At 44.0% G+C, this 13,791-nt stretch overlaps 1 protein-coding gene across 1 annotated transcript in view; it reads right to left on the bottom strand.

Annotated features, from left to right (window-relative positions):
- The window catches only part of nbas (NBAS subunit of NRZ tethering complex), a 162,866-nt gene that overhangs the window by 141,781 nt on the left and 7,294 nt on the right, over nucleotides 1-13,791 (bottom strand). The window contains exons 7-14 of the mRNA XM_084376963.1: nucleotides 11,177-11,310; nucleotides 8,940-9,073; nucleotides 6,138-6,236; nucleotides 3,711-3,849; nucleotides 2,570-2,635; nucleotides 2,330-2,458; nucleotides 1,843-1,906; nucleotides 803-996 (exon numbers count right to left, since the gene is read on the bottom strand). Coding sequence (XP_084233089.1) covers nucleotides 803-996; nucleotides 1,843-1,906; nucleotides 2,330-2,458; nucleotides 2,570-2,635; nucleotides 3,711-3,849; nucleotides 6,138-6,236; nucleotides 8,940-9,073; nucleotides 11,177-11,310 — 959 coding nt within the window. The remainder of the gene's footprint in view (nucleotides 1-802; nucleotides 997-1,842; nucleotides 1,907-2,329; nucleotides 2,459-2,569; nucleotides 2,636-3,710; nucleotides 3,850-6,137; nucleotides 6,237-8,939; nucleotides 9,074-11,176; nucleotides 11,311-13,791) is intronic.

Here is a 13,791-nt window from a genome sequence, read left to right as displayed (position 1 = left end):
GCTCAAGGTAATTTTTCGACACGCATTTCAACGCTCACTAACCCTCAGCTGTGGATTGAGCTACACAGGCACCCATCCCCCGACTCCATGCTGAAGCGGGCTGATGAAACCTTTCCAAAAAGTTGGCAGCAGGCTGGTAAGAAAATCCCCCCTCATTCTCTCCCTCTCTCTATGCAATCAGATAAAAAAAAGAAATAGAGAAAAAGGGCCAAATAAAAGAGGAGGGTGATGTGATATCAGGGCCTTTGTTGGGGGATAAAGCAGCAGGGATACATGTTTCATCATCACACGCTTGTGCCATTACACACACACCCTGACACGTGCTTTAAGAAAATGAGGCTAACGATCTGAACAATTACAGGACTTTGTCAGAGAGAAACTGTCCGCTGGGGAATCACATCGGCTGCCAGTGACAAGTCAATGGATCAAACCATGTGCAATTTTTACAGTGCTGCTCACTCACTTTGTATTTAAAAGCACTTTTTCTTTTAAATCTTTAATAAATAGAACAAAAGAACGGACATCCCCCGCTGACCTGTCCAGTCTGTTCCCTCTTTCTTGCTGCAGTGCATGCTGGGCCAAGCTCCAGCCTTGTACTGAACTACACAGGCAGTTTAGAAAATGGATAAAAGGAAGAAAAACAACAGTCCTCTATTCCATAATATTCCTTTAAAAGCCCTGAAGGCCAAAATCTATAATGTATGACTAGAGCTAAAAGATGCTTACATGAGGCTCACATAGCGACCAACTTCCTCCATCTGTTTACTTAACCACACGTGCATAACACTATCTTGACATTTACCTCCAGGCTGAGGAAGCCCCCGTCGTGTGCAGCGGTGACTCGAGGTGAGGGCTCGAACCATTCGCAGGATTTCCCCAGCAGGTTGCGCAGCGTTCTGACGGATGAGACGGTGACGGAGCCGGAGCAGCGAGCCAGAATCAACACGTTGTCGCTCCACCAGCTCACATCCACCAGCGGGTAGTACTGCTCCTTATCTGAGAAAAGGTGACGGAGAAACAAAAGGGCAGTTTTAAAGGGAAGGGAAGGATGGAGCAAAGCATGTATTAGACAATTAATTGATTAGTTGCCAACTATTAAATTAATCAACTGTTTTGCTAATCGATTCATCAGTTTGAGTAAGGAAAAATAAATAAAATAACTGTTTACACGTTATGACGTCTATGCATTGTATTGCAAAGATACTGAAGTTAGCATGCTAATCAGCTAGCACCAGCCAGTCCCACTCCAAAGCTCCCTTGCTAGTAGTGCAAACAACAGCATTTCCACACTACTGTTGTACTGCTTACTGAGATAAATGGCTAACAGCAGCAGCAGTTAACAGCAGTTAGCGGTTACTCTGGTTACATGCTGCCCTCTATTTGTTTTCAGTCTGAATTCGGCAGCCAATTCTTACATATTGCACCTTTAATGAAATGAATGAAATTGTGCTATTATATGTTTGGATCATATACTCTTATCCCCATTTACTCTTATGCATCTGCTTTTGGGTATATTTACTCATGTGGGCATATCTATCGCTTGTCACGCATCGGATGCGGACTGACACAGATTATTACTTATATGAGCCGTCTCAGCTGTCATCGGTCCTGGCCCAAAACTGTCAGAAAAAGGCATACAAACAGGCATACCCACACTCACAAGCATGCCCACTGTGTAGGAGAGAAGGATGTGCTGGCCTTGGCACACACTATACGGTTGTATGTCTAAATAACTGTATAATTCGGTGAATAAGACATGTCAGAGATCATTAAATTGTATCCAGCGTGCACTGCTGTGTCAGCAACAAAGTCGGCTCTCTTTCGCCCTCCGGGCCAAACTACCTTTTATTTTCTTCCTTCTCTCCAGCGATGTCTTCCACTCTGGGTTGATCTCCTCAAATCCTGGCTGCGGGGACGGCCGAGGGATGGAGAGACCAAAGAGGAAGGGAGTAAAAGAAGAAGAGAGGGAGGAGGGGGTGTAGAAATTAATCTGCTAACCCTGTTTACACTTACAGCACACACACACACACACACACACACAGACACACACTGTCGCTCTGCCGGCTCAGGCCAGCGATGAAGCAGAACACACACACAAGCAGCACAAATCGTCAGCGCATCCTGCAAAAATATAAGTTCTCTCTAAGCCACCTTGCCTACTGTCTAATGGCAGCACACACACACACACTCAGGCCACAGAGAGATTACATTAATACAGTCAGTCAAGCATCTAATGTACAAAATGTTACCGGCACACGCAACTGCACTGCACACAGCATAAGCAAACCATGCATGCATACACTTCAACACAAGCAGCTTAGAGGCGTACCTGTTGGTCTTGGGCCCATGTGGCCCTCTGTTTGAGAGACGGGACGTCCCAGAGAGACAAACGACCAGAGAAGTGGATGACAGCCAGCAGGGTGCCATCGGGGCTCACGCTCATGCGGAATACGCCGTCCTGGACGTGACAAATGCAGACACACAAAATTGTTTTTCATAGCCTGCCAGATCCTTTCTATTGAGCTTTTCATTTTAATTTAGTTAAATGGAAAGAAGAGGGCAGTGTTACCTTTTCATCTCCTTGTCTGGAAAACAATCTGAAGCTGGGGATCCTGATGAAACCTCTCTTCTGATTCTAACAGACGCAGAGAGCGGATGAAAATTAGGGCTTCACAATCAATTAAAATACTATTGAAGTTGCCGTATGACCATGTGCGATATCCAAGTCGCAGGAGCTGCAATTCTTTGATACAGATAAAATGTGACACAACAACAGACGATTGTAAATGAAGCCCCAGTCTACAACTCCTAAACGCCAGACTATGGAAACAAGCGGTGCTATTGACAAATGCGCCGCTGTAGTGCCAACATAGGCCCGCCTCCTCCCATTCTTCTATGGTCAAAAGTAAATTAACGTGACTTCCGTGTCTGTAGTGCGTCGTTCCTCCCAACAGCTGTTTGAACACACTGTCTCAACTGATTTCACCATTTACACCAAATTTACTAAAGAACATAACATATTGATGGTCAACACGTGTAAATTTACAAATACAGTAAATGTTCACGAATAAATGTTACTTTGTTGTCACCCGTGGAGAAAGTCCCCAGACTCCCTTAAAAAAACACTAAATTTTAAGACTTGTTGCGTTAGGAAAAAGTTTATAAACTTTGTCAAAGTTGTCTACAACAAATTCTTAACTATTTGGGCCTACTTGTTGATTCGGCCAGCGTTAAACATGAAAATACGTCCTTATTAGTGTGAAAAATGCTGTATCCCTGTGTTTCAGTGATGTAGGTGTATATTTGCATAGTGATATCCAATTATAAGCGGTCACTTAAGACGCATGTACTACGAGGTGAGTTCCTTGTGATTGGATCACTCAGGACGAATGGTAAAACCACATGTAAACAGCCTCTTAGATGCTGTTGTGCTTAACATGCAGTACACAAGCCTTGTTATAATGACCTTTTAATAAAATTGAATTGTATGCCCTCAGGGCCTCAGTTTCCCCCTCGTGGTATCGAACATGTTATCGCATATTAATATTTTAAAGGTATTGTGTCAAAGTTAGATTTAGATTTAATTAGTTTGAAACTGCAGTGTTGTGATAACACTAGCGGGCATATGTATGTGTGTGTGTGTGTGTGTGTGTACGTGATAGATAATTACATGATTAACTTGTGTATGAACATGTGTGTCGTCTCCTCACCGGATTGACATCGTCCTCATAGCTGGTGACCTGCTTGTAGTGTGGCAAGCCAGACAGAGTCCTCCAGGCTGTAATCCCCAAGCAAGAGGCCTTGGATGTACTGTCATCCCCCGACTCACAGCCGCCCACCAGCAGCAATCTGAAAAAAGCAAGCACACACACACATACACACAAATATCATGGTTAGCACCTCCGTGATGATACCCTGACATGACAAGGACGGTGAATTTAAGTGGTCACTGCGGGGTCATCCTGCAGCCTGGGTTCGAGCTGTGGTATCAGTGGGCATTCACACTTGGAAAGTGCCATTTAGCAAAGCAGTAAATTAAAAAGTTATTTATCAGATGTCTGGCTGGAATCGATGGCCGAGCGCAGATAAGGCACACACAATAATGCAATGACCACAGTGATCTGTGGGTCTCTCTTTGCAGTGAAACAGAACAGATGCGACAATGGTCAGAACTCAGGGGGGAGGTGTGGATGAGGCAGCGCTGTCCAGCTCAACACTGCCCCCTGGTGCAGACTAATTGGACATTTAGTGAGAGCCAACAACTGAGGGGGAGTTTATACACTGATGGAAAGCTAATTTCTTGTGTTAACATGGTAGCTCTTATCTGATATAAGCTGCTTGTTCTGTATGCTGTGATATAAGGCTTAATTTAAACAGATGCTAGCCTGATTCTAGCATCCCTTATGCACATCTGCATACTCTGCACATACATGCAGATTATTAACTCCATCTGTAACTCTGATAATGAAAAGATCACACTGTCTAACAGCACATCTGGAAACATTTCCGAGTATTTCTAATCCCATCTGCGCACCCCGTAAATTAAAACTGTTCATTGTTGAACACTTTCATAGTGTCTGCTTGAACTCAAACATGTAACATCTATTACCATAAAGAACTTTGGGCTGTTGAAATCTTTTTATATCCAGCTTCTCACCTTGGCTTTTTCTTATCGCTACCATATTCTCTCTGTTGCTGACCCACTTTTCACACAGGGATCATTAAAGTTTCATCTCATCTATCAGTTGGCAAACACTTGACAGTAGCTGCCAGAATCCATTAAGCTGCCAAACCGAGCTTCACCGGGCCAAACTCGACCTGGTTTGCGCGCGGACCGGGGAAGCGCGGTGAAAACAGTAAGGTCACGGGTGTGAGTCAGACATAATTAAACGAAACCTTTGAATGCAGCGCGGCGAGGAAGGCCAAGGACATTTTAGGCTGCTTATAGACAATTCCTGCAGATATTGCGTTAAAGTGATTGGTTCAATTATTCCTGAGTAAGCTCCCTGGCCCTTTTCCATAATGTAACATCTTCTGCCTGTGAAATAATGTCTGCATAAGAGCTGTGTATTTGCCTCTTTTTCTGGCCTTATCACCTGATATTCATGGAACATACTCTATTACACGTTTTAACTGTAAAACCTGTTTGCAAGCAACTTTGTCCAAGGTCAAATGAAGTTTCAGTCAATGTCAACCGCAATGCAGTACATTCACAGTAACTTCTAGCACGCTAATCAATATAATACATATTTACGAGCGTATTGACGACGTGTTGGAGTACACTCAGATTGCCCCCCCCCAGACATCAAATGATGAAAGCGTTTGAAATTACTCTCGCTTTCAAATTCAGATGTTTAAGCTGTACGTGGCATCGTGTAGCATCATCTGCAATGAGTTTAAGGATGAATACTGAGTCAAAGGATGTTTGAATATAAATGTATGAACAAAACTCTTGATGAAACACTTGTCTAATAGAAGTAGGCTCAGACTGTGGAGCAGTGGCGGACTCGGGGTGTTTGAGGGGCAGGGGGCTATACATGTAGGCGGGGGGGTACCAGCACCCAGAAAGTAGTGATATTTTTATAGTGAAGAGAGAGCACCCACCAAGTTTTCTCCAGTGAAAGGGCACCCTATAGGGCACTTTATCACGTTTTCTCCACTGGAAGGGCACCTTATCATGTTTTTGTTCTCTGGAGGGCACCTTACAGGACACTTTATCCTGTTTTCTCCACTGGAAGGGCACCCTCAAGGGGAGTTCATCATGTTTTGCCCACTAGAAGGGGACCTTATCATGTTTTTGTTCACTGGAAGGGCATCTTACAGGGCACATTATCCCGTTTTCTCCACTGGAAGGGCACCCTAAAGGGCACTTTATCCTGTTTTGTCTACTGGTAGGGCACCCTAAAGGGCACTTTATCACGCTTTATGTACCACCACCAGTGCTGTTGAGGCCACAAAAGAAGATAAAAATGTCTGTCATGAGATTGCTCCAGGGCGGAAGCTTTCCTGCCACTGATAGATTAAAAGTTAAATGTTAGCAGAAATGTTCATTTTTCAAAATATTCATTGACTTAACTGCATTCTAGACGCACTCGAGGTTGATATAGTGTTTGCTCGTTGGAAACGACAAAACTCACCGGTGGCCAGGGTGGTAAACAGCCGATGTGATGCCATGGGAGTAGTGAGCGGAGAAACTGAAGCTGTGGTTCTCTTGGAAGTTCTGATTGGTTCCCACACTGAGAGAGAGAGAGAAAGAGAGAGAGGAGAGTCACAGGAGGAGTTACTTATAATTGAACTCTGGCAGAAAAACAATCAAAACACGAACACCCATGTGCAAAATGTTAATGGTGCGACAAGGCTGGTTGGGAAAGATGACAGAGCAATTTAACTCCCAGCTGCAATTAAAGAGAGACATGGCGAAATATATAATCTAATCTAAGTGGGCAATCTAAATTAGATTCGTACGAGACATGATGTTGTGCAATTTGTGTGGGGGGTATCTCACTGGGGGACATTTTCCTGCAATGTAAACTGTATAGAGAGAGGGAGAAAGGGAGGAAAAGAAAAGAGCAGAAAGGAAATAGACGGAAGATTCCCAGTGTTCAACTTCTTTCAGACGTTTTGGTGTTTGTGCCACAGTAAAGCAGTTGTGTGTATCCGAACACACACACACACACAGGAGTGCTGGCACAGAGCAAGAGAGATGACTGACTGTCAGGCTCAGCTATAATGCTGAAATTGTAATTCAAAATGTTTGAGCGAAAAAATATTCGAATGCAGTCACATGAAGAGGAAGAGCGAGTTTAAGCTCCACGCTGAAAATGAACCTTTAAAAACGAGCCAGCGCTTTCTGGTGCAAATGTCTCCCACATCTTAATTACCTCCTCACACACATGCATATACACACCCCTGTGCCTTCAAAGGCAGCCGACACCATTTATCTGCCTGTAATAGAAAAAATAAATCAGCAGTTTTGCCCGTTCTCGGCAAACAGGGCTATGCACACGGGATTGAGGGGAAGTCGCGGAGCGCAGGATGTCTTCTGATCGAGATTCAAGCCACAGGCGCAATCTCATCCCGTGTCTTGGAGTGTCAGCGCGCCGTGGCTCGGTGTGACTGCGGCAATCATACAGAATTAAATGGGAATACTCTGAAATAATGCCATATTTAATAGCGCTTAGTTAAAGGGGAAGGTGTGGGCAGCCGTGAGGAAAGCACACACGCTCTCGCACGTCAGATGTCATCATCACTCATATGTTCAAAATGTGTGTTTGAATGAGGATTGGCAAGCGTGGGAATTGGTATTCAAAGAGAGGCGTCGCCATCCCCTTATGTTTACATATAGACAAGAATGCAGCATCAAATCATACCACGAATAGGGTGCAATGCCCTTTAGAGTTTAGGATATACAGTATGTGCATTTAAATCAGACGATAACAATGCATGTGAAAAAAAATATACAGAGCTAGAAAAGGAAAGGTGTACGTGTACGCACTGCTGAAATTTGCCAGTTCAAAGTACTTTGAATTGTAAAAAAAAAATACACTTGTAGTTGAACTAAAATGGAAGGAAATGAGAAAAACAAAAGCGCTGAAAGAGGTGGAAGTTTCAAGTGTACGCGCTGATTGAAATTGGCCTGCTGAGTTAAGTATGAGCGCGGAGCGGAGATGACGCAACGAGTGCAGAAAGGGCGCCGCAACGTCAGTCAAAGAGCAGGTGAATAATTGAGCTGTTAATGTCAGTCGAGGCGAAGTCTTGAAAGGAGGTAGCGGCAGTTTAAAGGTGAAGCCTCGAGAGCTGAAAGGGTTGGAGGTGTCAGCCGAACCGTGAGCGCTGAGGGAAGTTGAACTGTAAGTGGCAAAAGCAGTTTTGTTGTCATTAGAAGAGTAAAGCTTTCAGCGCCGTGACCCATCTTTACTGAAGCCTTCGCAATGATTGTGTGTCACCATTGTGCAGCTTCGGACTGATATGCGTCAGCTTGCATTGGGTGTCTCCTCAACTTGTAACGTCAAACAGAGATGATATTTAAATTTTTTTGTGATCGTCGCTGTTAGTGTCACATGTGAAACAAAAAGTTAAGGATGACTCATTATTTTGAGCCAAACCGTGGTCTTTTCCTAAACCTCGCCAGGTATACAGTACACATCATGTGGTTACGGCCACTAGGGGTCTCTCAATCCAAACAATGAAAAAAGATGTAGTTTGATGATGTCGCAAAGTAGCTTGGGATCCTGGGAGTCGTTGTTTTCATTGTGAAATAACCACCATTACCACTAAAAATCTACGAGTGAGCAATAAAATAATAGCAAACACTAGAGTGGCTGGCTAGCTTCCCTTCTCACTCGCCAAAATATCATCTGGTGTTTCCTGCAGGAAGTTACAGCAACTAGAGGGGGTAAAGAGGATATGACGCCACTGAAAGGTCGCCCTGGATAAAATGACTCTGTCTCTTGATTTGAACGTTGTCAGAACCATTTAGGAAAATCTAAGCAGCCTACGCAAATAAACAAAGCATACAACACACTGTGGGTGTAGTTGTTTTCATAAATTCCAATGCATAAATGTAAGATATTATGCTTTTAAATTGAAGATTTAGAAGAAACACAAAAGATCTCCAGAAATTAGACAGCAAGAGACAATCACTTGAGGCGCTTTAAGCTGAAATCATTCAAGAAATATATTATACTTGATGTGTTGTGACATCGACCCTGAAAGAACTGAAAACAAAAGTATTTATATTCATGTATATGTTTAATAACAGTAATATGGTAGAATTAGATAAGCAAACGTCGCTGGTATAATAACTTTCAACTTACATACCACAGTATACAGCACCTTGAAAGCAGGATACGGCTGCAAACCTAACTGTGACTAATAAAAAGATGCTTTGCAAACCCTGATATTCTTCTGCATGTTACCGATAAAGTTTTGTCTCTCACCTGACAAGATAACTCTTGAGCCCGCCACCGTATGTGATCACGAGCAGCTCGGCCGACCACTGGGCGCTGGCCGTGTACTCCAGGAAGATCAGGCCCGCCACCGCACAACTGAAATCTCCGGGAAAACTCACCGCCTGGATCAAGAGAGAGACGGAGAGATGAGAAAGAAGAGTCAGCGGCGGCGTGGAAGTGACTGATGTAAATGGAAGAGGAGATCAAAAGGAGTTGAGAAATATGTATAATTATCTATCAGTTTGTGCCCCCGCCAAGCTCTTACAAGGACAAACAACAAAGATACATCATCACAGCAGCGTTTGTTAAAGAATATGAGATGACAGGAAAGAAGATTAAGAAAGGAAATGACGGGACGGGGAAGGCAGGGGACAAAAGATAAGAGGCAGAGACGGAAAGTGAGAGAGGTGGGGGAGGTAGGGAAGAGCAAATTTTAAGTTTTTTTCATCCGTGCATACTTTCTGTCAAATTGACTTTTTTTCATCCTCTCCTCCAGAAATAGCAGCAAGTCACCAGTGTGTGCACTTAACAGTGACAAACAAGGGAAACAGTAGAGCAGATCGGGGGGGCGGATGGTGTAAGTGTGCAGACACACATCCTGTGGATACATAACAAAGTAGAGTTGCACTAAAGGGATGAAGATCACTGCTGAGAGTGGCTGGGGAGTGTCTACGCTCATAGTCTCTGACAGGGCGGGCGGAGGAACGGAGGGAATGATGGATAGAAATGGGGGAGTGATTATATGTAGCACACAGAGGGCATTAAAGTGAGGGGGAGAAACGGCAGATGGACTTGAAATGGCAGCACGAGGAGACAGACATGCAAGGGATGAGGGAAATGCTGGAGGAAGAGACGGAAAGGAGGATCTGGGGAGCGTGTGAAAAATTTAAGAGAGGAGGTGGTGAGGACGGGGAGGAAAAGAATGGGACAATACGAGCGAGACGGGGAGAAGAAAGACTAGGAATGACAGAGAAAGAGAGAGCAGAGGGTGTCTGACATGGAGACGTTTGCTTCAAAAGGTGACAGGCAGTTCAAAGTGCCCAGTGAAATGTGTGGTGCGGTGAAACAGCAGAACGTGGCTCAATCAGTCTCTGGAGCCAAGGCTATGGATGTCTGAGTCCTCTGTTTCACTGCAAAGTTTTCCAATTCAGTCAAATCTGCTGTAACATATAATCATTTTGTCAGGATGAGGAAATGCATGTCGTCCAACTTATAATCTGTCACACAGAACAGAATCAGCCTGCATGGCGCTTTCCAAAGATAAATGAAGGACAATGTAAACACAAACTCATATTAGATGCAACATAATGTGACCTGAGAAAAATTGTGGAGATAAAGCTGAAGAGCAGCCAAGTGCATGCTGGGTTTCCATATGTTGTCTCTAATCACTTATAATTAGCATCAATGCATGCACGAGAAAAAAATCGTCAAGTGGTTTCATGTAGTTTCGGGGAATTGATTTTAAGCAGAAGAGAAAGATTTTTTATGCTCGAACAACTAAATAAACAAACTATCTTCGTTTTCATGCCTGAATGAACTGAATAAATAAACTGACCTTAAAGGACAACACAATTTCACACTGTTTACTGTTTATAATTGGCGGGCCCTGCCACCTTTCTGGCTTCAAACAGTGTTCTGGGGACCTTATTTTCCTCTGAGAACAGCTTGTTTATTCACTTATGGAAAAAATAAATATTTCTGAGTCTGTATTATCACCTCACACATATTCTAAACATAAAAATTCTGAGTGCAAACTTCTTCTCCAGAAAAGCATAAATCGAGACCCATTAAAGGAGTAGTTCACCAAAAAATAATTCAGTCATTATCTACTCATCCTCATGCGGATGGAGAGTCAGGTAAAGTTGCGTAGTCCACAAAACATTTCTGGAGCTTCGCAGCAAAACAGCGTTGAAGCATTGTCCTAAACAACTGAAGCAGATGGGGACTTCTTTTAAAACATTGGAAACAACCAAGAAAAAAGGTAGCTCTATGGACCAATTTTATGTTTATTTTCAGTAGTCCCCATCTACTTCAGTTGTGCAGGAGATTGCTGCAACACTGCTTTGCTGTGAAGCTTATGGGGATTACAAAACTTCACACGACTTTCCAATCGGCACGGGGGAAAGTAGATAATGACTGATTTTTTTATTTTTAAGGTAACTGTTCCTTTAAGGGGGAAAGAGGTTGTTCGACGACGTCAAAGAGGGCAGACTTGGCGTGGTTACCGGAGGGATGACAAAGAGTTCGCTTCCCATGAGGTCGAAAAGCCGCACGGTGCCAGTGCTGTCGGCGTAGGCCAGCAGGGCGCAGTCGTGGCTCCACGCCACCTTTCGCCACTGGGGGTTCGGGTCCTTTGGCACTGCGGCAGATGAGAAAAAACAACAAAGGACTTGAAAACTCATACAAACACAGAAAGAGTTAAGGATTGCTTATCAAGTCAGATGTAGAAAACTCTCTGCGAATAATCCGCGGTGTGCTGTGGTGTGCCCGTGATGAATACAGATGGGAGAAGAAGGATAGAGCTAATGCCATACATCAACACAGTGTGTCTAAGGCCCAATCCAATTCATCTATGAAGGATAGCTGGACTAATACATCTCAATAATTGTCCCTCAAAGACGCGGTCACACGCACGATGAGAGGAAGGGGGTGTCGGTAAAATGAGAGGCACGAGAGAGGAAGGGGGGGGGGGGGAGAGAGATCATAAATCCAGCGTTTATTGAAGTATAGGCTACTGTTTTACCAATCTGCTGGCTCAGCAGTGCTGTGAGTGTAACCATATCGCTGTTATAAAGCACATCCCTGCCTGCTGGCACTTTCTCAAGGCTTCGCTGTCACGCTTTCCTCTGATAGAGGAGCTGGGGCACTCTGGCAGGCCTCTGTTCCCGAATCTGCTCCGAATACCTGATTATCCTATGACACATTTAACAGTAAGCGGGATAAACGGGGTACAAACATGTGCACAATCTCTGTGCATTGGCTACAAGACAGCTGAGCGGAATATTTAAGTGCAATTAGATACAACCTTTAGCACAGACTCAGATTCCTGCACCAGAGAACAGCGTGAAACACAATATGCCACCACGGGTGCTGTGTCTGCTGAGCAATAAAGTTATGAAAAGGAAGTTATGTTTTTGTTGATATCACATAACAGCGCTATTGGCGTTTATTGTATTGAATTTCTTGGCTGAGGAACGGTGCGGCAACCCCTGGTGGGCAATACTGCAAACGAATGGAGGCGTCGGATATTGTATGACTAGAATTTTAAATGAAGAACTGAGGGAGGATGTGGGAGGCGAGACAGACAAAGCGAGGGAGAGAAAGAGAGGGAAAGAGAGAGAGAGAGAATGAGAATGAGAAACAATGAATCCGGCTCCCACTGAGAGAAATAATAGCTCCCCAAATTTTAAGGCCTAAGTATCAGAGAGCACCTCAGGAAGTAGGCGATTTAACGCACCTTAGAGACTCTCGGCTGAGGAGGAGCAGACAAGAACATGGAGCCATTACGAGAGCCATAGGAACCGAGCATCTCCTCCGTCCTGTTTTTGTTCTTTCTGCTTCCTATTTCAATCTTTTCCTTTCTATTTCACTCTCACATTGCCTCCCCTCCTATCTCCCGCACACCCATTATGCATTGTATACAGTATGTTGTTCTGGGGCTGAGAGGGCTCCATTTCCACATAGATGGCTTTTTTGGGGAGCTAGAAAATTGGATGCTACTGTCCTGATTTTTTTTTTTTTCTTCTTTTCTTTCTCCTCCCAGCGACGGCGGGGGCAGACGTTGGGGAGAATTACACCCCGACGACCCAACAGAAGCCTTCTATCTAAAGCCTCGCAGATGCATTTATCAGAGCTCAACACTTATGAATTATGTACGGGGGTGGGAGACGACGCCGCTGTAACAGGAGCAGACAGCGAGGGAGGGGAGGGGAGGGAGAGAAAGAGACATAGAGTGATACACAGGTGCAGATGCACCGACGCGTTCGCGCACACGGGCGAGCGAGGCGGTGACGCACACACTCTCTCGCACGTGCACGCTCCTCCATTAAAAGCAAATGCCATTGAAGGCAGGATCACAGCAAAATCCATTAGGACAAATCTCCGTGAAATGAAATGAAGTAAAAGTAAAATGAAAAGGAGAGACGAAATGGAATGAAAAGGAGGAGGGAGGCTGGGGTTTACACGGGCCCAGGGGCTACTGTTATCCACACTATGAACCATTAGAACAACGGCACCACAATGACGGCTAGCCAGAGCAGAACAAATATAGTGCGAGCGAGAGAGAGAGGGGAGGGGTGGGAAAGATGACGAAAATGAGAAGAAAAAAAAAATTGAAGAATGAAAGGAGGCGAGAAGTGGAGATAACGCCACAACCCACACAAGTTTCACTCTGGGCTTTTATACTGAGCTTTGTTTTTTGGGGGTTTGTTTGGAGTGTGTGTGAAAGCAGGAAATGTGAAAAAAAAAAAAGGATTCAGACAGAAAAACACGCTTCTATTTTTTTCTTTAAAGTGATTCAAAAATGTAGACTTTTCAAATGATTCTGATGGCTTTGGGTTTTTCATGGCAGAGATTTAAAACAAGCCTGGTGAAAGTTGCTTTCAGCCAATTCATCAAGTGATGTGAGTCATTCTTGTCTTTTTTGATGCTTCAACTACACAGTGTCAAGTCACACATTCATGAATTCTACATCAAGTGTCTCTAAAATGCTACGGCTCTTTCTAACCTACTTTAATTGAATTATTTGGCGTTTTATTACTTTAAAAACATCAAATTATTACCATTCAACCCATGATAGTTAACTTTTATATATCTGGCTGACATAGAGCAACATATGCTT

This window comes from Pagrus pagrus (genome assembly GCF_965226575.1).
Source record: "Pagrus pagrus genome assembly, chromosome: 16".
Taxonomy (NCBI): Eukaryota; Metazoa; Chordata; class Actinopteri; order Spariformes; family Sparidae; genus Pagrus; species Pagrus pagrus.
The sequence above is the reverse complement of the archived record's forward strand: the minus strand, read 5'-3'. Positions and strand labels throughout refer to the sequence as shown.